This window comes from Thermobia domestica, chromosome 2 (genome assembly GCF_964235325.1).
Source record: "Thermobia domestica chromosome 2, izTheDome1.hap1.1, whole genome shotgun sequence".
In the NCBI taxonomy this organism is placed as follows: domain Eukaryota; kingdom Metazoa; phylum Arthropoda; class Insecta; order Zygentoma; family Lepismatidae; genus Thermobia; species Thermobia domestica.
In genome coordinates, this window is record NC_137455.1 from 171500690 (window position 1) to 171526524 (window position 25835).

At 35.2% G+C, this 25835-nt stretch overlaps 1 protein-coding gene across 2 annotated transcripts in view; it reads right to left on the reverse strand.

Moving 5' to 3' along the window:
* The window catches only part of Rpt5 (26S proteasome regulatory subunit Rpt5), a 42189-nt gene continuing 16354 nt past the window's right edge, over positions 1-25835 (reverse strand). For both annotated transcript variants that reach the window (XM_081747839.1, XM_081747834.1), the window contains exons 5-9: positions 20586-20688; positions 15318-15497; positions 6992-7098; positions 947-1174; positions 1-305 (exon numbers count right to left, since the gene is read on the reverse strand). In XM_081747839.1, coding sequence (XP_081603965.1) covers positions 195-305; positions 947-1174; positions 6992-7098; positions 15318-15497; positions 20586-20688 — 729 coding nt within the window. In that variant the 3' untranslated portion in view covers positions 1-194. The remainder of the gene's footprint in view (positions 306-946; positions 1175-6991; positions 7099-15317; positions 15498-20585; positions 20689-25835) is intronic.

The following is a 25835-nucleotide window of genomic DNA, read 5'->3' on the forward strand; positions in this document are numbered from 1 at the left end:
ATCAATTAAATATATATATTGTATTTAGAATGTATTTTATTAACATTACATATCACACACCAACTTCAACAACTTCGTTTAGGTCTCTCTACATATAAAGTGTACGTATACACAAGCGTTAACAGTCAAGTACTTGATTGAAATCACTGATGTTCACACTTTCACACACTCAGAAGAAGCAACCTCCACATTATCTAGGCGTAGTAATTTAGGTTTGCTTTCTTCTTTGCCTGGACTTCAAGAATAGCATCCATAAAATCTTCATGCGTTACAGCAGCCGCACCTCTTCTCAAGGCGATCATACCCTGTTTTAAAAAAAGATTTCATCATTTCAGTATGATAAAAGAAATTAAGGGTATAACAAATCATATAAAAATCATACTTCTTCTCATCGTACTACGTGGGTATGGAACTGGTTTTGGTAATTCTACAAAACCAGAACTGTATGCTAACTCTACAAAAATTACTACTGGTAACTCTCCGAGAATTACTAAGTCTGATGAGTCGCTGCTGTGATATTTATGTGATGATGATGAGCATGTTTACAGAGCATAAAGAGTATACTTTAACATTATAATCTAATTTATCTGCCTTTACACTATGATGGTTTCTTCAAATAATTTAAATATTTCGGACAAAATACCACATTGTTCATCAATAGTGGTAAACAGGCTTGTATCATATCAGGTGGCCCAAATAAAAGTAGCCTGGCCGCTATCAAAACATAATACTAATGTAAGTAAAAATCTTTTATATCGTAATCACCCTTTTCCTACATACTTTATGTTCTATTGCCTGTCCTCCATACCAATTTTGGTCCAAAACTATTTCTTTTATTGTTTTTCTTACTTTTCAATATAATTAATGAGTATCTATCGACATTTTCCAGCATGTTTCCCGCTAAATACATATACTCCTTAATGTGACCAAGATAAAACAAACTTACTGCTTCAACGCATACAGCTTTGCACTGGGCACCATTAAAATCATCTGTTGATCGAGAAAGTTCCTCGAAATTGACATCTGGGTTAATGTTCATTTTACGCGAGTGGATCTGCATTATCCTGGCTCTGGCTTCTTCGTTAGGGTGTGGGAACTCTATCTTCCGGTCTAGTCTACCAGAACGAAGGAGAGCAGGATCCAAAATATCCACCCTGTTTGTTGCTGCTATAACCTGCCGAAAGAGTATCAAGTGTATTATTTTATACTTTATTAGAACTTATTAAATATTCAAATTCCGTGTAAAACCCTTTATTCATCATCAACTGCGAATATTGAAAGAGTGGCATGACTGTTTCTCATCATTAATAATTTTTCTTTAAGAAACCATTTATTTTTTATTATTTTAAAAATAGTTACAGATGAATATTTTATACAAAAATAATGCTCAATTCAACAAAAATACAGCTAAAATGTGATTCTATGATTTATAAACTTACCCCCCCCCCCCAAAAAAAAGCAAGAAAAAAAAGTTAAGCAGAGTAACTTGAAAGTCAATACATATACACGGGATCAATTTGCTGGGATATTAAGTCAAGAATTATAGTAAAATGAAATGAAATCTCAGTTTTAAGTGAGTTATGGTTGGTGGAAGTTTACCAAAGGTCTAGTGCACGAAGTTTAACTGATAGAAGATGCTTCCTGGAAGCTAGAATATAAAGTTCTGAAACTGTAAGAATAGATATAAGGTTATACAGAATGATACTGTAATTAAGAAAGAAATAATCAGTAGTAATTGTGGATATGAAATTAAGTACTAGGATGTATCCAGATATAGGAAGTTACTAAGTCTGATTCATGACATGTGACAGCGTGATATGATTAATATGGTGACAATAATGATGATGATTGTGTAGTTCGCAATGATAGTTTATTTCACGGTAGCAACTAGAATTTAAAAACTTATAGCTGGTTACCATACCAATTTAGCTAAACCAATACAATATTCTTGATTTTAATTCTAAACCCAACTTCATGCACTATCTCCTTATCGAGATTTAAAAAGTATTATTGGTAAGATACTCTAACTGAATACAGTTTGGATATCATTACTTACACTGAAAACTACGTAAAACATGTTAAAGTTTACGATTTATCACACATCACATAAGTTTATTTTATAAGAATACGCTTCTACAGCAACCACTTAACAACAATAATCCAACACAACAATATAATTTAACAAGAAAATTTTAACATGGATGATTGATAACATTTCACCAAATACCAAATAAACACCAAATAAACAGAGCTTTGTGAGGCATAATGAGGGCCAGAAAAAGTTTTAATTGTACCGTTAATCTCTTTCGAAAGCTACTGGTTCTTGGACTTTGTGAAGTGTTCTCGAACGTATTTGTTAATTGCTACGTATATAAGGGCTCATAGTGGTCTGGTCTCTTGTAAATAGTTGAAAAGTGACCAAAATCTCATCATGACCCTTTTTTTCTTTGTCAATTTCTCCATCATCTCTCTCTTTGTTTGTTGTTTTGGTTCATCTTTTCTTCTTTACTTCATTTTGAGCTTCCTCCTTTCTTAAGTTTTCTAAGTATGCTTTGTAGTTACGGTAAGCAGACTTAGGAAATGTAAGAAGTTTCTGAGTAAATGGTACCAGTTCTGGCCTATTTCCGAATTTCTTTATCTCAGACATTATATTTAACTTAGCATTGAGAGCTCTCAAAGCCATGAAATATTCAAATTCATCACCTACTCTTAAGAAGAACATACAAGAAGCATAACACAAGACGAACAAGATGAACCACACAAACTTCAGCGGAGCATTAACTATTACGAGAGACTGTTATGACAGAAGAAAGAATAGACACAGAAGGGTTCTCAACCCCACCTTGAGAGCTTAGGCATTCACTAACCATCCACTGTGATTTAGAAAGAATAAAAGCTGAAGTGAGAATAAAGCTGACTGTTTCACATGTGGCAGCAAGTACTGAAGCTTTCAGAAGAATAATGAGTAACAAGTTTCTGCCTTTTTCCATTTATTTTTATAATATTTTTCTTAAAAAACTGCCAATATAAAACATAAATCACATGAAAAAGTCACTTTACCTCACAAAAAAGTAACTTTTAGTGACAAATTTGAAAAAAAAAAAAGTAACTTTTAGTAACCAACATGAAAAAAAGTAACTTTTAGTTAAAAAAAAAAAAAAAAAAAAAAAAGTGGCTCGCTATGAGCCCTGGTATATGTCCAGCCTATTCATTTAAGAAATCATCAAATGTGTTGTGAAAGCTTTGCTATTACTTAACTCTGTATGAACTAAGATGTGTATGTGCATCCTGTTTATAAAACACGATGTTCAATGAAATCTACTTAAGATTCTATTTCCTTGATGTATTTCATTAAAATTTAACTAACTGACTGACTGACTGAAGTTTATCGTCTCTTTTCAGAACAGAAGCTAGGGCTGCTAGAAAAGTTTCAGCGAACTACTACTTAGAATAGAGCTAGTGTTCCGATATTATAAAATTGGGAAAGAGTATACTTTTTTATGTTTAAATTATTTTTGATTGTTTATGCCTGCTCGTTTATTTTTCACGTCAGTCTGATGAAGTACTTAAGAAACTGTTGCTCGGAATGTATCAGCAATTGGTTTACTCAGGCTATATGAGATGTGGACCTACAGGTTAACTAGAAATCCGAACAACAAGAACTTCTGCCGGGAATCGAACCCGGGTTTCTCATGCCAAACGCGCATACGCTAAGAGGGAACATAAAGAAGTCATTTGCTGTTAAATCAGATGAGTACGGACAATGAATCAGTAATTCGACATTTTTACTTCAATTTGGAGTGTTGAGTGAAAACTAAAGTGCGCTAAGTGGTGAAGAATAATGCGCCGATTTGGGTTTGTTTTAAGCAATTCACTGATGACCTCTTACGAACATATTGCTATATATCACTCAGCATTTACAGTCCTTCAATCTTCTAAAGCTATGGTTGCTACATATCAAGTATAACCGATGAAACATGCAATCATTTGTTTGGCAACACTACTTTAACGAACAACTTTTGTTGGTTTCGGCTCACTTTGAAATGCGCAAACTGTACGTCGCTGTTTAGTTTCGAGTTCTTGTGAACAGATCCAAGTTTCGTCCCCTGTAACAATGCAGTATCCTAAATTTGACTTGCTTCGGTTGAATTTTTTGAGCATTTCTTTACGCCAATTGACACCAGCTTGCTTGTGAGCGGTCAAGTTGTTTGGGATCCCACGGCTTGAAAATTTCCGTACGTTCAGGCACGAAAATTCGTATGTATTGCTTTCATGTCAATGTGCAAGGATGCGCAAGGATGCTTGAATCTCACGGTATGACATACAGGGTCGTATCCAGAAGTAGTAGGACTGATTTTTTTCCCCCGCGCGCGGAGCAATGTAGGGAGACTGCAAGGCCGGATGTTATGGAGGGGAGCCTTGGGAACAGGTGTCGACCGGCGGCAGTCGCCTGCGTGCGTTAGTTGAGTGTGGACCACTGTGTTAGTGACCTCCTGTTGTGACGCCTCGTCGTCAGTTGCGATGGAGCGAAATTTGGAACAGCGGTACGCCATCAAGTTTAGCGTCAAACTGGGAAAATCAGCGACCGAAACTAAGGACATGCTTACGCAGGCCTACAAGGAGGATACCATGCGCCGCACAATCACCCCGTAAAAAGAAGGCCAGAATGTCGAAATCGAAAGTGAAATCGATGTTGATTGCAATTTTTGACCGTCGTGGCATGTCCATAATGAGTTTGTACCTCCTGGACAGAGTGTAAATGCAAGATTTTACGTAGAAGTGCTCACACGGCTGCGAAACGGATTTTACGTGGAAGTGCTCACACGGCTGCGAAAACGGATCACACGCGTGCGACCAGGCCTGGTGCGGAAATGGAAGCTCCACCATGTCAACGCGCCATGCCACGGCGCGTGGATTGTGAGGGATCTCCTGACCAAATTCGGAGTTTCCACGCTGCCTCATCCCCCCTACAGCCCTGATGTGGCACCGCCGGACTTCTTCCTGTTCCCCGTATCAAGAGGCAGCTCAAGGGGCATCGTTTCGACTCGGTGGAAGCGGTCCAAGCGGCGACGACGAGGGCGCTGAACGGCATCCCAGAGAACGATTTCCAGAAGGCCTTCGCGACCTGGAAGGCTCGCTACCAGAAGTGTGTGAATGCCCAAGGGGCCTATTTTGAAGAGTATGAAGTCGATGTACCAAAATGTTCAATAAATAAATAAATTAAAAAAAAAAAATCAGTCCTACTACTTCTGGATACGACCCTGTATGTCGATCTCTCTCAATCATTTTACGCATAACATCAACATTAATGGTAACAACAAACTTGGATGGACGATCTTCACGAAATTCCTCACTCAGAAATACACAACCACATTATAACTCAAAGTCAATCGTACAGTCCTAATAGATTGTGCTTTATCCCCATAAAGTCGCTCGATGCATTGACTCTGCGTTACACTACATTTGAAATCATAAAATCATTGTCCGAAAGTGTTCACGAGGAATTTCCCCTCACACAAAATAAACATGTACGCTTAAACAAACAATCAAACGTAATTTAAATACAGAAATGTCTATTCTTCCGAACTTTATAATATCGGAATACCAGTGCCACTGTAAATAGCAGCTTGCAGAAATCTTTTCAGCAGCCCTTGTATAAACCAAGACTTACTGCTCAAGGTGATTGCACTACTCGATTTTGTATCAAAGTACAGAAATAAATAATAATAATAGAAGGGAGAAGAAAAATGTACTAGAATTGAAAAGAAAATCTTCACGAAACCGCCCTATGTATATTTAACTTCATAAAGTAAATTCCCATTGATAATTCCTCTTCCTATTTTCTCTGCTGTGTTGTTACCATGCTATTTGATTTACACAGTTACCTGGTTCTCAGTTAATAGCAGATCTTCTACGTTCCGAGGTAACATTTCTTGGTTACCTTTATATATAAAATTTTCATTTCGTTAATGCCACGTAAGTTATTGTGTTTTGAATTTTTCGATACCCAACATAAACAGGATGTTCTTTTTCGCACTCATTATATGTACTTAAATTCTCGTTGATGGTTCTTTCTGTAATATCTAGAAATCTTTACCCACTGGTTTGTAAACTTTCCGTAAAATAACTTCTATATTTCACTTCGTTTCCTTATTTTCGCCTGTTTTCGTTTAAACCATCGAGTTTGGTCAGTTAAGTTCTTTGGGGGGAAGGGGTTCAATTGTTTACAATTTGGAAGTTCGGTAAACAGATTTTTTATCATATTTATTTATTTTTGTTGTCGTTTACGGTCCTTAGTCTCCGTTAACCCTTTCTTAAATAACTTTATAAAGTAACTATTTTTATTCCAGATTTCAAAGATATTTTATTTCTTCGTTCTGCATTTCATTTCCAGAGTACACCGAAAAAGCCCTTTGGAAGAATTTTAGTTCAGATGTTCACTTTTGTTTTTAAGGAGCATACTGATGAATATATATATATATATAAATATATATATATATATATATATATATATACATTGATGAATGGAGGAGTGTATCTATGTATATTTATCCAGTTTTCAACAGATTTTTTGTGTGAAACTTATTATTTTTCTTGCATATTAATAAATCTACAAAGAAACTTAATTGGCTGATTTTTTCTTTTCCTACCGTAATCTTATTTCTATGGTGAATATGATTAAAGGAATGTTTCATTTGAAACACCCTTATCAAAACATTTTTAACACATTTTAATGACATCATTGAAACGAACATTTTAGCGATTCGTGTATTTTTCTTTTAATTCTAGTTCCCTTTTCTTCTTTATTTCTTTAAAAACCTGACGATGAACACTGTGTATGTCTGACACATACTTGCTATCAGAGGAGAAGAATGTTACGTGCAAGGCTAATATCTACATTTGATAACAAACCACCACGTATTTATAATTACAATGTTCTACTATTCACTAAAGAAAACGTAATTCCAGAATACAGATATTGCTACCTTACCTTGATTTCTGTATTTGAGCTGAATCCATCTAACTGATTCAATAACTCCAACATAGTTCTTTGTACTTCTCTGTCTCCTGCCTTTTCTGAGTCAAACCGTTTAGTGCCTGAAAGATAATTTTGACAAAAAGTAACAGTACTGTACTTTAAAATTGTGAATTTTGGAATACTTTGACTTTCTCAATTCTTTTTTGTTTTGTCCATCAATATCGTATTTACTTTAGATCTCCCCTAAAGGATGCAATACTGTATGACACTTTCAGGGGCGGATCCAGGACGTCCTCTGGGGGGGGGGGTTGTAATACTGCTACTTAGAGCTACTTTTAAGAGCTCCAAACTCTGGGATGGGTTTTATTTATATATAAAAAAGAAAGTTTCCTTTTCTTGGGGGGGGATCACCCCCCTGAATCCGCCACTGGTCGTTACTAACCTTCCAAATTTAATTCAAAGAGATAGCTAATTGATTGATTTGTATCTACGTCTGTTGTCAGTGGCGAGACCACACAGAATGCGACTTACAGTTTAACGTGGGAGCTAAATTACCGCAGCGAGCTCAATGCTCTCACCGAGAATTGAACCCGGGGCCTCGTGCACCAAAGGCACGAACTCTAGCCACTATAGCAAGGAAAGTTCATAGAGACAAAAATTTGGTCCGAAGTGATGATTTTATTCCTATCGTAAATGCACCATTAAGTTATCCAGATTAAAAACAAATATCAGTATATATATATATATACCGGGTGCACCATTTATAATGTCCCACCTTTATAACAGAGGAACTAAGAGAGTGACAGAAGCGAAACTTTGCACAAAGCAACTACAGGAAGGAGGACATCTATCCATATATTGGGTAACATCACTAGGTGAACAGTGTTGCCAACCCAATATAAAGTTATGATTTTTTAAATGGAATGACCTAAATTTAATATCATAATTCGAATCAGCAATGAAAACAAAGACGAAAGAGATGACACTCGTAGATCAGTGTTGCATACTTTTTGAGAAATATTGTAAAACATATGTCAAATTTAAACGCCTTTAACACACACAAGGAATGAAGTAGTAACTATTTGTGCACATTAAATGAAATACTGGGAAGAACTCTTTAAAATGACTTCAAGTTTAGAAGGATCAGTTAAACAGTGTTGCCACAACAGAAGAGAGAAAAATTGAGTTTGGAAATAGTGCAATAACTTGGAAAAGGTCCCTAGTACAGTATGGGTTTAAATGCATAGAGGAAATCAGTATGTCATAAGGAGCATTGTCACGTTTATTTGAGATCGATAAGTCAAGTACTTACTAAGATATTCGGTACTCTGTAAAAGCTGTGAATTTTGTGCTGTACAAGATGGTAACGCTGTTTCAAAATTCCCTTTTTTCCCTCTTCCTTGGAGAAATATTAAAGTACTAATCTGTGACACAAGTTATATTCTGTGACATGCTGAATTAAAGCAAACGTTTTAAAATAAGGTAACAGAATATTTTTTCTGTTAATTTTGTAATGTATGTTACAAATAATTGTTTCTTATCATCATAAACATATATTTCTTTAATTTTATTTTTTTCTCCTGAATATAAGTTGGAAAAGACAATAAAACGTAGATATTAATAGTTATAAAATTTGAATTGAAAATACATAGGCTAAGTTCTGTTAAATGGTAGGAAAATTTTTCAGATCATCCAATATTTATACGTACTGACCAATTTTAGGGGACCATACACAACTTATTTTGTATTTCATTCACCACGAAATTAACTACAACTAATGTATAAATTGTTTTTAAGAAGTGAGTTGCATTTATGGATTCATAGGTGCCGATTCCCTTATGAGGACCCAAACGTTACTAGTAAAAGTACAGCACGTAGAAATATGCCATAAAAGCTATAGTTGAACAAACACACACAAAAAAAAAAAAAAATCTGTGTTAGGTGGCCATTAAAAACAAGAAATGCATCTGATCAGTTAAGAAACGGAGAGCCTAATGGATCCATGAACGGTTGGATCCGTATTAGGCTGACGAGTAAACGAGTACAGTGTAAAAAAAGAACATGATCAAATCTGTACTGAATGGCCACAAAAGGCAAGGAAGTATTTAATTAAGTCAGTGCTGGGCGAAACTAGTGGAAACTCAAGGTGTCTATAGGGACAGGCGCGTTTGCAAAGTTGCGTATGCTTGTAAACAAAATAGTGTAAACATACTGTGTAAAGAATATTCCATAGTTCTGCAAATTATATACGACATTGTATACCTTAGCGCAGCGTAACTTTCTGTATAACGTCCCACGATTATGCCATTTAGACTAAGGGAGACAATGGTTAAGGCAAGTGACTGATGATAGAATAATTAATGGGATGAGAATGTGAGAGAAAGCGAGAGTACCTGACAACTCCATGGACACGATGTCATCCACCACAAACTTACTGAATCAGAAATCGTATCAGTGACCCCACGCACCAGAGGTAAGCGCTCTACCACTGAACAACCGTGCCCTCGCCGTTTAACTTTAAGGCATAACCACACAATTTTCCTATTATGATTCAATCAAAATCTTTTGCTTTTTGTACAATGCTTAACAATAATTGAATACAGATTTATGATATACTGCAAAATGATATGTCTGAAAAGTGATTATTCTCGGAAAAATACGTACAAACCCATGCATGGTGGTCACTAGAAACTATCATTTCATCTATTTGAATTGAACGAAGTTGCAAACTCACACGGGCTTTTGTCCGTATGGAGGAGACATTTCAGCGACAGTGTATATGCGCGTAAAGGAAGACAAGGGAGAGAGACAAGCACCATCCTGTGCTACGTGGTCATTATGATGTAACATATTTTGGAGTTCAGGATAAGCAAACGTGGAACTGTCCGTAGAAAACAAACACGTCACCACGTGAAAGTAAAACCGAACTGCTTATTTTTCGCTTTGTGTTGACGCAAACCGTTACGTAATGAGATGGTCCAGGTACGAGGGTCATTTCAAAAGTCTTGCACACAGCCTATGCACGACCGTTTAGAGTCACTTTTAGATTTGTTGTGGGTCAGAGTTTGGGCTTGATGATTGTTTCTGTGCTTTCTGGTTTGCTTAGCTGTGTTGTGAGAAATTCAGTGGTGAATCTGACTGAGGTTGGGTTACACATGATGATAAGCGTTCCTATATCAACATCGAAACTCTATGTGGAAAGAATTCAACTGAAATTTACAATGTTTTGCGGGAGGTTTGTTGAAATAGTGTAGTGGATCATAGCACTGTATTTCGGTGCTCAGCTCGTTTCCGTGAAGGTCGTGTAATCATTGCGGACACCTCAAGATGTGAAAGACCGTCAACTGCAACAGACTACACTCCTGAGATTATTGTGAATGACATTTTGAGAGAGGGTCGACGAAAATATGTAAGAAAATTGCGTATGAGACCAAAATATCTGTCACTTCACTTTACAGAATTATTACTGAAAAGCTGAAAATGAAGACGAGATGGGTTCTGCATGATCTGAGTAAAGAGCAGAAAGCATGTTGCAAAAGAATCGCAGAAAAATTGCTTCAACGTTATCAAACAGAAGTTTTTCCAGTTATCAGTTTTTCCAAACGACTGTTGCAATTGATGAAGTCTGGATACGAGAGTTTGAATGAGAATTGAAGTTTCATTCGTCGCAATAAAACAGTTCAGACTCTTCACGCCCGAAGAAATTCCGCTAGCAACAATCAAACGTTTTACTCACGATGATCTTCGCGTATGATACGAATGGAGGGATGGCTACAATAGAGTGACATAGGGGACGCCTATACCAGGCGTATATTACATGCTGTTTCTGCACAATGTTTTGCGCCCGAAAATTATTGAAAGAAACCCCGACATTCTTGCAGCTGGTGTATTCTGAACGATAATGCAAGGCCGCATACTCCTCTACAAGTAAGAGTGACACTTAACAAGTATGGATAGGAAATACTTTCCTTCGCAATATAGTCCTGATTGAGCCCACCAGACTTTGAATTGTTTCCCAAATTAAAAGAACCACTCTGTGGAAAAAGTTCTGATTCGATTGATGAAGCTTTCAGTGAGGTGACCCGAGTAATCAGACACCTCAACAAAGAAGGTGCCCTATCCAGAATACAGAATTTGCCAAATGTTGGGAAGCTGTTATAAACAAGTATGAAGATTGTATTGAACGCATGAAAAGATATTTTGTACAATAAATTATTAGCTTGCATAACACCTTTCAGTCTGCAAAACTTTCGAAGTGACTGTCGTACAATACATTGCAAAAAATTTTCCGAACAGTTGCTAGGACATAATGTTGTACGTAGCAGTACATCTAAATACTAATTGCAAACATTAGAAGCTATTGGTACCATAACAAATATAACAGTCTATGTGCCACGCTAAATAACAGTATATGAGTCTAATTTCGTAATAATGTTCGCAAAATTTGCGAATCGCAAACGAACGCAGAAACGATGCAATAATTATTATTATTGCATACCGATAATCGAAAAAAAGCCATATTTTAAATTTCGTTAACACAATTCACTGCAGAATGATGCCGTATAAAACAATTTTAAGACATTCAGTAATTACGACCTAGCAATTGTGTATGTAAGAGAAAACTTGGACCAATGATTTTTGTGATATTAATGCAAAATTCACAAATTTTTACGTTTGCTGCAGTATCATAGAAGGAGTTTACTAAACTAAGCTAACCAAAGCCAACCTACGTATCCTAACTCATATTTTATGTTCAAGGACAAAAAGAAAGAAAAAAACACCTAAGTAAAATTTTAGTGAATCCCATCAGCTCTATATTACAAACATATCAAGCATTGTTGTGCGTGAGCCAGTGTATAGTACATTACGTCAGTCTTACTACTTGCTAGTACTTGCATTTTGGTCAATTTATTTACCTTTGAATTTATAGTAAATATGGTGCTTTTTTACTTTTGACGCAACAAATTTTGAAAGATTTACAGGTAAAAGTCCGTATTTTGCATGAAAAGACATAAAGAACAATTTTCTGCAAGTGATAGAGTTAAATACAAAGTAATACACCTGTATTTTATGTTTACAAGTGTAGATTACTATAGTTCGCGTCCCTCGAATTGGCGTGTAGCATCAGCCAACAAGATCGCAATGCGCTGTTGCTATACCTTCAGGGAGGAACTTATTCATTCATAATTGTCCACAAATACGAACAAAATTAATTATGAATGATTTGATTCCTCTCTGAAGGTTTAGTAACAGTGCACTATGAGTTTATTGGTTTATGCCACACGCCAATTCGGGTGGCGCGGAGTATGTGTAAAATTCTTACGAGTGCTTTTCTAGGGATAAAATAAGTGAGTGCATATAAATGATAGTTGTATTAGAAACTATTTTCCACCGGTGCTGTATTTGTGCACAGTGTACATAAGTTGTATTTTATGTTTACAAGTGGAACGCTACAAGTATGAAACCGTGACAAGTATTATTGAAACTCATATCATTACCAAAATCCATTCATTTCACTATCCTTATTTTGGCATATAGCAACCTTCGCTGACGCACCTCCTCCCTTCGGACTCACCCCCTCTCCAGAGATACCCTTCAGTTTCGCCCTGCCGTGACTCGGTTAGATAGCATTCGTGCTTTTTAGTGGCCTACTAGCACAGGTTGTTTCTTGTTTTTTGCATTGCAGTTTTTATGCATACATCCGGACGCCGTATTTACACGCAAATCCTAGAAGAATTTTAATTTTTCAACAATTGATTATGATGGTCCCCTTGAAATTTAACTATTCCATTTGACATGTTTTCATGTCGGCCAGCGCAAATCATTTAGTAAACAATAAGAAGGAATTTGTAAAGAATTCTAATTTTTGAACAATTATTTTGAGTTGTACGGCAAAGGTAAAGCTGCACGAGAAATTCTCCTAAAAATGTACTTAAAACATTATGTCGAGCTTCACATGAAAGGCAGTAGCGCGTTTCAAACTTATTCGATGATTTGTAACTATACATTCAATAAATGAGCTGACAAATACAAAAGATAACGTGCAGTTTGAAAAGTTGGCGGCAAAGTAGAAATTTAAAAAATACACGAATTTTATGGTACATATAATTAGGTATTTCCAGAAAAAAAAAATGCCCATTTCATTGGTGCATATAGACTACAATTCATACAGCTAACCTTTGTAGCGATTTATAATATGGTAGCAAAATATTAATAAATAAAAAAAAAAAAAAAATACTCAGTTAGGGCCAATGACTTTAAAATTTTAAGTTCCTAAGTGAGAGTTCATTTGTACAAAGTATACCACACAAAGAAATTTGTTTCGTGACCTGATGGGTAATGCCGAAGACTTGGGGAACTATTCCGATATGGATTACGTCAACGCAAAGCAATATTTAACATTTTGTTAGTGATCATCGGCATAGCAGTTATAATGACATCTTGCATTTCTTGTATGAACAATTTCTTGGACAATGCTTCCGAATGATCCTCTTAGACGTGCAAACGAAGAAACTGAGTAATTATCTTGATTACACCACTTGGGTACACCCAACAGCTACAATACAGCCAAAGAAATTATGCTCGCAAATCATTCATTGTATTGCTTCAACTGGAACACTCTTACTTATTTCATTCATTCGTGTTTAAAAAAGAAATAATAACAAGTCGGTAATATTTACAGATAATATTGAATTGTTTCGATATTACTCCCCTAAAGTTGCACGAGAATAAGTATATTCACTGCACGAAATAACTATTAGGTAGGTCTCGTAAACGTATTTCTACCATCCTGTTAAAATTTGAATTGGTATTACTAACTCAAGAACAATTTATATCCACATTACGTTTAATTAGTCCCTTCAAGGACTGAAATGGGTTTCATTTCATTGTATGTACATTGATTAATGTTTTATTTCATTTTAATCATTTCTTCACGATTTCTCCAACGCTGAAGGAAAAAAGGGAATTTTGAAACAGCGTTACCATCTTGTACAGCACAAAATTCTCAGCTTTTACAGACTACCGAATATCTTAGTAAGTACTTGACTTATCGATCTCAAATAAACGTGACAATGCTCCTTATGACATACTGATTTCCTCTATGCATTTAAACCCATGCTGTACTAGGGACCTTTTCCAAGTTATTGCACTATTTCCAAATTCAATTTTTCTCTCTTCTGTTGTGGCAACACTGTTTAACTGATCCTTCTAAACTTGAAGTCATTTTAAAGAGTTCTTCCCAGTATTTCATTTAATGTGCACAAATAGTTACTACTTCATTCCTTGTGTGTGTTAAAGGCGTTTAAATTTGACATATGTTTTACAATATTTCTCAAAAAGTATGCAACACTGATCTACGAGTGTCATCTCTTTCGTCTTTGTTTTCATTGCTGATTCGAATTATGATATTAAATTTAGGTCATTCCATTTAAAAAATCATAACTTTATATTGGGTTGGCAACACTGTTCACCTAGTGATGTTACCCAATATATGGATAGATGTCCCCCTTCCTGTAGTTGCTTTGTGCAAAGTTTCGCTTCTGTCACTCTCTTAGTTCCTCTGTTATAAAGGTGGGACATTATAAATGGTGCACCCGGTATATATATATATATATATATATAACAGGAGAATCTAGCATGAATTTTAATCCTTCACCATGTGAAAATGAAGACAAATAACCGTTTTAAGAAAACCCAATCCATGAAGCCTGAGCTTCTTCCTTTTAGATTGCTGAACCAAGCAAAAAGGTCAATCAGAAAGCCAACTCTTGTCGAAAGTGCCAGTATCAGTTTTTTTTTAAAAAAAAAACAAAAAAAAGCTCAAAATTTTATTTGTTGTTTCATTAATAACCCTCACCCCCTTGTCTTTTTTTATATCCTCCAAATAGCTACTCAGACCAGACTGTAAGTATTCTGAATCTCTGAATTTGTTCTTTAATTCTGGTGGCATTTAATATGGCATTTTCATATACAGGGTGGCCCAAAAATGTGTATACACTCCTGCATTAGTCAAGTATAACATTCTAGCTTATAGGTTTATTTGCTTCGAATGTTCCGAGCTTAAGACATAAGTAAAAAGACAATAAGAACAAATAATAAAAAAACTAAATCTACTAGATGGATAATAATAAGAAATGATATAAAAAGCAATGAATTGATCAATACGGAACTGTATACCTACTTTTGGGCCACCATGTATAACTCCTATATGATTCGTCATGTTCATATGTAAATTCAACACCTGAATACTGACAACCTACGCGTAATATTCTGAACAAATTCCGTAATAAAATTTATTATAAGCAGTAATCTATGTAATATAATGGAAACTACTTACCAATGGCATCCAATTCATCAATAAATATGATGGCTGGGGCTTTTTCCTTTGCTAAAGCAAAAGCATCTCGAACCAATTTGGCACCATCACCAATGAACATTTGCACCAACTGTGGGCCAGCCAACTTCAGAAACGTTGACTTTGTTTGAGCAGCACACGCACGTGCCAAAAGAGTTTTTCCTAAAATTAAAGTAATATAATAAATGTGTCATAAAAAAGTAATAGTATTTTATTAAATTGTACTTTTTGAAGGCTTCCTTTTCGACTTTCCAAGAGGAAAAATATATACATATATCAAGCAAAATCTTTGCCACTCTTGGACAAGGAAAGAAGTCACTAAGCGATAACAAAAGATAAAAGATAGACTTCTTTTTCTTATCTATTTTTTGCTTAAAACAATACGTGTTATGTTAAAAAAAAGACAAAATGGATGGTTCGATTGAAATTTAAAGCAACTTTTTCGCACCGAGGCTATATAGGACATGAACTTAAGAGCTTAACATGAAATACAAACTACATTAGACCCCACCGGAACCGAATTCAGGCTTCCCATGCCAAAGGCGCGTACGCTAAAAAGATAGCCACGATGGAGCTCTGATAAAAAGTGACAAGGTATAGTATGCGACAAAACATAACCAATATTTTCCTCGAAGGTCAAGATCTAAGGGTTTATTTGTCCCTACCATAAATCCTTCATTGTAACTAGATTTCGGCGTTGCCGCTCCAACTCAGGTAGAACTGTATAAAGCTCTCAGTATGACTAACGCCATTACGGTTATCATAATAGCATCGTACAGCGTTTGTTCCGTCTGGCATCCATAGCTTTTATAGCGTGATTGAAGAACGTATGTTTCGGTAGCTAGTCTTTGCAATCAGCCCACATCATGTGACAATATATGAAAGCTATTTTATTCTACTTTGTACAGTTTAAAACACAAATTACTTTGATGTTTATTACGTCGGGAAGTATGCAAATGTTATCGAATAGAGCAAATCTTCTTTATTCCCGATCCAAGCCTTTGCATTATGTTTTTTTCCATAAATGACGTAAAAGCAATGCTCTAAATCGAAGAGGGGAGTATGCGGGGTATACTTTCTTAGATCTTCCACTTCGGGCACAGTTTAAAAACCAAGATCGTGCTATCTTGAATATTTTCAGTGCGTAGCTGATGCGTGTTGTATTGCGACATTAGGTAGGCACTGCCCCTCATGGACCGTAGCTCCAGGGAGTCAGTTTAGTATATTTCCTAGCTAATTTTCTCACTATTTCAATAAGCATTTATTATTTTATTACCAACGTCCTAGCCACACTGGAATATCACTCCCCATGAGATCAGTAAAGTCAAGCAGTCCTGAGTCTGGTCAGAGGAAAGATAGGTGTGACTATTCGTACTCACCAGACGGTGTTGGCGCTGCGGCGTCCACCCAGCATCGTGAGGACAATTGGAAGCTACTTGAAAGAAAAAAGTAGCGAACTGCAGTTCACAAAGCAAGCATTAATGGCGAGGGTAGCCGATCTGCTGACAACTCATCACCCCACAGGAATGAGTGCCATAAGTCCAAGCCTTCTAAGGGCTGTTGCGCCAGGAATTTAGTCTATCATTAGGCCTATTATTATTGCTCATAATAAAAATTTTAGTAATAGGCTTAATAAAGATACATACTGCCTGTTTGTCTGCTCTGCTCGTTAAGTACATTATTTCTAACTTAATACAAGTTATACAGGCTAATATAACTAGACAGGCTAATAATTGATCAGTTTCTTTCTAATGTGATTCGTCACGTTATTGGACGATAAGAACTGGTCAAGCCACAAATTAGGATACTATACACAGGAAATTAATAATGATAACGATAACTTTATTACTCAGATATTAACCTGCACACATTAATAAATATGAGGATCTAGGTACTTAACAGAATGCTTTTTAATCATTTCTTTTTTAAAGGAAAAAGTTTTAAATTATCATTATAGACAGATGGCCTGTCAAATAATAATAATAATAATAATAATAATAATAATAATAATAATAATAATAATAATAATAATAATAATAATAATGCTATTTATAAAAGACTAACATTAGTGCATCACACTAAATCACACTAACTCCTAATAGTAAATCACGTTCATGCTCATTGCTATAATATAATGCAATAATTTAGATTTGAGCATTTCTATTTATGTATCCGCAAGTTAGTTGGTCGGCTAACTTAAAAAAAAAAAAAAAAAAGCAAACAATTAGAACTCTTAAGATTGACTATAATTAGTGCTTGAACTTTTCAGGTAAACAATATCCGCCCGATAACCATTGCGTTTGGTTTACTCGATCCTTATATCTGATAAACCCGTTTGACCCGTGTTTCGCCTGTTTGGACCGTTTGACCCGATAGACTCGTTCCTACGTGATAATTAGAACAATTTGTGTTACGATAATAAAGTGAAACAACACATTATTTCCAATAATGACCGACCAAGCTTGTTTTCATAAAAACGGGGCTATCCGGCCAACCCTATTCATACGGTTCAATCGGGAAAACCCGATTCACACGGGTAAAAATACAATATCGGTCCAACGGGCGGTCCAGGATCGATTCTATTTTCCGAGCATTACCGAAAATGCACAGTAGTCCGAAACGGCTCATATTATTATTATTATATTAAAAGGAGAGAAAATTATTTGTCGAATCACCTGTATGTATTTTATTCCTATTTTAAATGGTTATTCTTGTTTTATTTATCTGCTCATGGGTTTGCAACACTCAGAAAAAATAGTTCGAGACTTGATTGTTTACCCTGGCGATGGGGAGAGCGCTTAAGCTTTTGTAATACCGGCAACATCCAACTGGTTGACAAACCGCACGTGGCCGCTAAAAACCATATGACAGTTTTACTGCTGATAAGACAAGTTGGTTTAGCTTTGAAAACCACTATAATCCTATAATTAAGTAGGCTTAGTTACTAGTAGCAATTTTAAAGAAAAAGAAATATCTTTTTATTTTATTCTTCGTTCATTCTCACAATTCTTAGTTTCCTATTTGAACTTGCTACTGATTTTATTATGGAAATATACTTCACTTACGACGAAACAGTGCCGAGTTTTTGAATAAATCAAAGATCTTATTAGAATAAGGGATTGTTCTAATTTACGTTTGATTGTTGAACGTTTTAATTTTCAGTTAGTTCACACACTCGATTAGTAACTTTAAAAAATCTCCCATGCCACTTTATTAGTAATTTAACGCCTCAGATATGACTTTTATTTCTATTTTTTTGTCAGATTATTTCTATATTGTACACGAAATTTTATTAGTCTAATATCTTTACTATAACACTGAGTACTAATGTAATAATATGAAATACAATGCGTGTTAGAATAAAACTGCCAGTAATTGTCTTTCTATTGTTTCTAAGATGACGAAACGATGTGCCTCTGTGTCTTAGTAAGATCAGTACCAGTATAATTACGAGTCTGCAGGCAAACGGCTGCATTTTTTATGTGTTCAATTCTACCATGAGTAACTTAAAATGAGGATGTGGGAGAAAAGAGGTTCACTAACTTTCCAAGTAACACATTTTATCGGTGCAGATGAAAACACAACCAATAATACCATGTATACTCAACAATAATACACTTGTCTATGAAAAAAAATACTTAATATAATGGAACATTATACGAATAAAAGTTTACGAGGGACAATAAAACAATTATGACTGCTTAATGAGCAAGGAAGAATACTGATCAAGATATCTTTCGCACTATCTAATGAGTTATCGGAAGTCCACAAATCTCCAACCAATCTTGTTAGGTCTACCATTTCAGGCATGCAGCATCCAGAATATCTTCTTTCTAAATGGTTAACAAACTACATCACAGAAAAAAAAAAAAAAAATCAAATTTACGGCGGATAATTACAAATATACTAAAACAGAAATTTCAACGGATTTTGGACGTGTACTGATCAATCCAACTAGTAACTAAATATACAAGGGTTGGCTTAAACAATGCAATGAATGTAAAATTGAAATCAATAAATGTTTGGACGTTTGTCTAAATACTAACCGCTTCAGTTTAAAGATAGTTATTACTAATAATATAATGGTTTGGCTATGGGAAGACCCTTCCCTGCTCCTAACGAACACAGTTTTCAACCATTTTGAGAACCAAATGTTAATGGACAACACATTTAGATACAATACATACTACCACTACATAGATGCTGTACACAGAAATGATATAGATTTCTTACTTAACAAACTTAATATGATCAACTCTTGCTGAAAATATACTACTGAACACCCAGATAATTGTTCTATCGTATTTTTGGATTCTTCCGACAGAATTGTCAACAAATTCGCTATAAGAATTCAATAGAAGATCATGAAAGAGAAAAGTCAATTCATTTAAGTCAATACTAACCTAAAAGTATTCATGTTGAAACCGGAATTAACTTCAAATGCTACACTATATTTTAGGCAAAAGCTCGAGTGTCCTTCGTCGGGATGGTTTAAAGTTTAAATCATGTTAAACTGTTGATAGTAAATCACATGTTCTAGTATAACACCTCAGTGGTATTAAAGTAATTATGAAAATTTCGTTGAATTTAACGTCGCGTTCAGCAGCGAGACTACATGAGACGTGGACCTACTGATTAACGTGGAATCTGAACTATATAACATCTCGCCAGGAATCGAACCCGGGTCTCCCACGCCAAAGGCGCGTACGATAACCGCTTAGCTACGAAGGAGCTCTATGAAAATTTAGATATTAGTAATTTACAATAAGAGAAAATTCCTATAGAGAGTTCCTACTTGTTCTTGTGTTATTCTATTAAAGATAAATAGTGCCTTATTTTAATTAATTATCAATATGTAATCCTATTTACGAAAGTCGAGATCAAATCTTCTAAGAACAGTACTTGAAAATCTGAGTAGGTCATCTTATATTGACTTATTTTAATATATACTCCTTACTCAGCAATTCCACTAAATTGAGACTGCCTCGGCATATGCTTAAATAATAATAATAATAATAAAAACCACTACTGACCATTTGCATATGGATCGACCTTCAGTACGTAAATAAACCTATGTTACTTCAGTTATTGTTTGAGTATTTCAATTCACGTACTTTAAGTTAGTATTTAGCAAATTTACAACTGGAACATAGAATTTTCACCAAAATGTTCACTATCGCAAGTGTTTTATTGTTTCCTTTCATTTCTTCACCTTTCTCAAAAGTGCATATCAATATAAACAAAACACACCTGTTCCTGGAGGGCCATACAATAATACTCCTTTTGGTGGTTGGATACCTAGATTCTCAAATCTTTCCTTGTGTGTCATTGGTAACACCACAGCTTCAATTAGCTGAAATAAAAAAGATAAATAGATTAGAAACATTTTGAATTTTTTAATTTTATTTCAGCCCCTCCTTTTGCCAGGTAAATTATCCAGTACAGAATCCAATAAAAGATAGTAAGATTCATATTACAAAATATAACTTTAATCATACAACTGTGCACAGAATACGCTAAAAATGTCGAGACAAATAGGGTTCTTTACCCCAATGGCACAAAAGATCAAATACTCTGAATCAAAAAATATATTGTTACCCACAATATACATATCTTGTTTGATAGCCGAAATTTTCGATAAGCTAAGATTTCAAAATTAATATACTAATAATACTCAGGCACCAAAGCAGGGAAATTATATTTGTAGATTCAATTCACGGTACTACAGAATTTGAACTAGCGATGAGCCAGGAATTCATAAAAGACTAAGCGTCGGATATTGCTCATGCAGTACTCATTCACCCACTTTGATTCAAATAAATTGTATATATATCCTGTTCCCATTTCTGGGATTTGCCATTCAGTATATTAAAAACATAGCTATTTTAACTTGTATTAAACACATTTCTTCACTTGTAAACACAGTATTTTCCAACAGCAAAACTGCGGACATTTTTTCCTGTTTTTGTATTAAATAGTATGCTGAAATTGTGAAATATCAAATTTCATTTATTTTTGATGTCGTTAAATTAATATTTCACTTCATTATAAATTTTATGACAGTCACGCTTGGTATAAAATAGAATGTCTTCCCACTGATTCTAGCTATCATTTTTGCATTTAGTACTACATTTTAAAGCAAGAAAGAAACTATTATTTACATGATCTTCAAATACTTCAAATTAGACACACGTGTAGGCTGAGTTTTTGAACAACTTATTTTCATTTTAAAAAACTGCAAAATTTAAATAAATACATCCATACAAATATTAGGTGATATCAATAAAACGGAGAAGTTACTCATTACGCCCAATTTTGAAGTAGTTACTCGCATTGGTATCAATAAAAAGAGAACTGAGCACTAGTCGTCTCGGCTGACCTCGAAGAAGCCCCGCCCTTTTGAAGTAACCACACCTCTATTCTCGAGCCGAGTAACTACTCCGCGTTTGATATCAATAAAATCAAAGACTCTTCTGTGATGCTAGTAACTTCTCCAAATTTGTGGAGCAAGCTAAATAGGTGACTCCGTGCGAAATATGGCAGAGTATATGATTGTTTTGCTATGTAGCAATATTTATAAATTGCACAGAAATGTTGCAAATGGAGATTACAAAAAACACAGGTTCATGAAAGAAAATGTAGAGTAGTTAGCACATTTTTTAGGAGAATCAACGGAAATTTGGGGTGATGCACTACGTAATGATGAAAAGATGCGGGTTTTCTTGCTTTACGTAAGTGATACGGGATTCCAGGTCTGAATGTCAGGGGATTCTGTTGTGGCTCAAAGTACTGTGTCTATGACTGCTACAAGTGTAATGAATGCGATTATTGCGAAATCTGAAAATTGATTGTTTCCGGAGGTGTGTGTAATATTCAAACAGCAAAGGCAGAGTGGCAAGAACAATATACATTTCCGGGTGCTATCGGAGCACTCGACTATAAACACGTGGCAATAAAGAAACCTAGTATTTTGGAGACGAATACGCTAATAGGAAGAACTCCTTCGTGGCTAAGCGGATAGCGTACATGCCTTTGACATGAGAGACCCGCGTTCGATTCCCGGCGGGAGCTCATATGGTTCGGATTCTAAGTTAATCAGTGGGTTCCGTCTCATATAGCTTCGCTACTGAAAAGGACATTAAACTCAAAATCAACTCAACTCAACGCTGATAGGAAGGGTGTATACATGAGAATGTATATTTTTTTATGCCAAGGTAAAAGAGGACATGTATGGTGTGAAAAACGCAATCAGATGGACGTGCTTTACGACGTGACTGGCTGGACTATTTAAAAAAGGAAACAAAGGGACCAAGTGTCTGATTTCGTTTTTAAAGCCAATCAATCTTGGACAAGACCTTGGACAACACGTGATATGCACTTGTCGTGTTAATCTTGATATTACTGGATTCCAATCAACAGCCATTAGTTTCAAGAGGTTCGTTCCCGTGGTTTCGGTATTACTTTCTTGTTGCCCGTTTTCTTTTTCAAATTAGTTTTTTTTTTTTGTTTTTGTTTTAATGTTCGCTTGGATATTAAAGATTCTCTTTTGGATTTGTGTCTCATTTGTAGATGTATTTGATATTTCGTTGCATTTCACTGTAATTGCCTTCAAAGCTTCGGCTTTCCTTCGTTTACTTTCTGGTAATTGTGACTTTGAAAGTACCACTGGAACTTTTATAATATCCACAAATGCACTTTAATTGAAACTGTCGTTGCTACTTGTCCCTTCCATGGCGTTTAGGATACTGCGCCAGAAGTTACCCACAGCGAAATGACCGCCCAACAGATGGGAGAAACGAGTAACTACTTCTTTTATTGATACGACTCAGTGCTACGTGCAGAGGAAGCGCGAGTAAACGTTCATAAATCTGGAGCAGACTAGACCTGAGTAGTGACTTGTTTTATTGATACGAAACTGAGGGAGGAGATTACTCCAGGTGTAGTTACTCCGATTCTCGAGCAGGACTTCTCAGGAGTAGTTACTTATTTTTATTGATATCACCCATTATTGTACCGCGCAGCTTTTTTAATACAAGTAAACTGTTACTTTAGAATAGTATGCTATGGATAAGTTTCTTATTGTTGCTGTCGAGTAAAATCTTTCTAAGTCAATTGTGACGTCATAGGCTGGTCCTGGTGAAAAACTCCATAATACTGAGTATCTTAGAACACAGCATTTCGTAAAGTTAAAAAAAATGTTATGATAAACTTAAAATGTTATTTTTTCATCATGGGAGGTATTAAATATTAATTTACATTCCTATACGTTTTATAAATATTTATAAATGTTTAATCTTATTAAAACAGCATTGTATAGAATTTATTCAAATTAGCAGAATGTATATAGAACTTAAATTTGTTCTGTATTTTAACGTTCCAGACTTCTTTATAGCCCTGTAAGTACATATGAACTCCTACAAGAAATAGAACTAGAGATTACCCACACCAGAGAAAGCGTGACAATCACTCATCTTACTAGGAAGTCTACATCTTAAGTTCTATTTCCTCTAGGGTTGTTGGGATTTTCCCAAGCCCAAAAATACCTAAAAAAAGTAAAAAGATAAAGCCACAATAAAACCCAAAAATATCCATCTCCAAAAATACACTTCGAAACTTGGATTGAATTAATAATCTTAATATGCTTCTAATTACTTTCTTCAATCATGTTTCTTACTACACGTCTAGTTTCCAAATTGACTTAAAATATATACTGTATTTATCAAGAGATCATCACCAGAATAGATTATTATTATATATATAGTCTGTCACAAAAATAGCACCACTTCGAAAAAACATACTGTTAATTTCAGTCCTATTTTGCACACCTCGTTGGTCACACACTGTTCAACTGATCTTTTAATAGTTCTCTAATGTTTATGTTGTGCTACTGTAGTACATATATAAACATTATATGAAATCACTGAGTTTTATACATTAAGGGACCTTATAATCCAGAAATTAAATTTAATGCATATATTTTATTATCACACTATTGTGCAAAGTTTACCAATAAACGGAGGTAAGTTACTGAAAGTAAATGAAAAATGGAAACTGTTTATACCACAACACTTATGACACTTGTCTTTCGTTATACCGCCACAGGCAGCTCTTAATGCTGCAAACCAACGGGATATGATGTTCACAAGTGTTTCACCTAATGTAATATCCAGTTCGAGGTGCCAGATTCGAACCAGTTCCTTGGTGATTTGTCTCCTACTCTTATATATCTTCCCATGTACTTTTTGTGACGTAATATGCCACCGATTATACATAGGATTCATATCCGGAGAATTTGGTGGCTACCATATCTTTGGAAATTCATACTTTGAAACCAGTCCGCTACACTCCGTGCTCTGTGACACGGCGCATTGTCGTCTTGGAAAATAAATCAACTCAAATTAGGACCTGATAAATAGTCAACAGATGGTCGTAGTGACGTTCGATTCAAAATGTCAATGTAATATGCCGTATTAACTTGTTTATTCCAGATTTTAATTCATCCCACTGCATTTGAAGTAATGCATCCTCACAACATGACACTTTCATCATATTTCCTTCTTTTGGAAATGTATTTTGACTTCACGTTTTCTCCTTTTCTCATCCAAAATTATGTTATTTCCAACAATCATAAACCTCTTCTCATCCAAGAAAATTACGTGCCACCACTGTTCATCGCTCCATGCACCGTGTCTACTCACGAACTCTCTTCTAGCGTTTACATGTTTATCAGTTAAAAGTGGGTTCTTTCTTAGAGTTTTCTTATGTAATCCTTTTTCATTCAATCGTCTACAACAGTAACCCGGCTTATGTTATAAGTTGCATTAGAATAAATAGTCGCTGCATTTCATGTCCCTGGAAGCTCTGTCTGATACAGCTAAGCGAGGAACCTCTCGATTTAATCTTGCAGTTGTTTTCATTTTCTGCCACATCGTTCTCATTCAGAAGACATACCATGCTCTTCTTGCTTCTGTATTATTCTACCAAAGATAGTATGATGTATATCTAGAAATTTGGCGATTTGTCTATTTGAGTAGCCCTCACTTCACAGTGTCAGAATTCGTCTTTGTTTACAAAGGCTTGTGCCACACACTTTTCTCATATTTCGAGATTCTAGGGAATAATGACATTTTTTAACTTCTTGTAATATACTTGAAGCACTTCCGTTTACAACGTAAACAAAAGAAACATTCAATAATACGTAATTTTTATTAAAATTTCACTTTACACCGCCCCAGAAAAGCAAACAAAACAAGCATTTTAAGTCTCAACCACACTCATATTGAGTACAGAGACATCAAACAGAGAGCATCTGAACTACTGTATCGCGAAATACTGCTCTGACCCTCCCCAAACATAAAGGTTGTTGGAAACACCAAGTAGATACCAGTATGTCACGGAATGGCTTATTTAAATAGTAAATATAATGAAACCCTTGCGGTTACTCTGAGTGGTGCTATTTTTTGTGACAGACTATATATATATTTAAATCGTAAATTTATC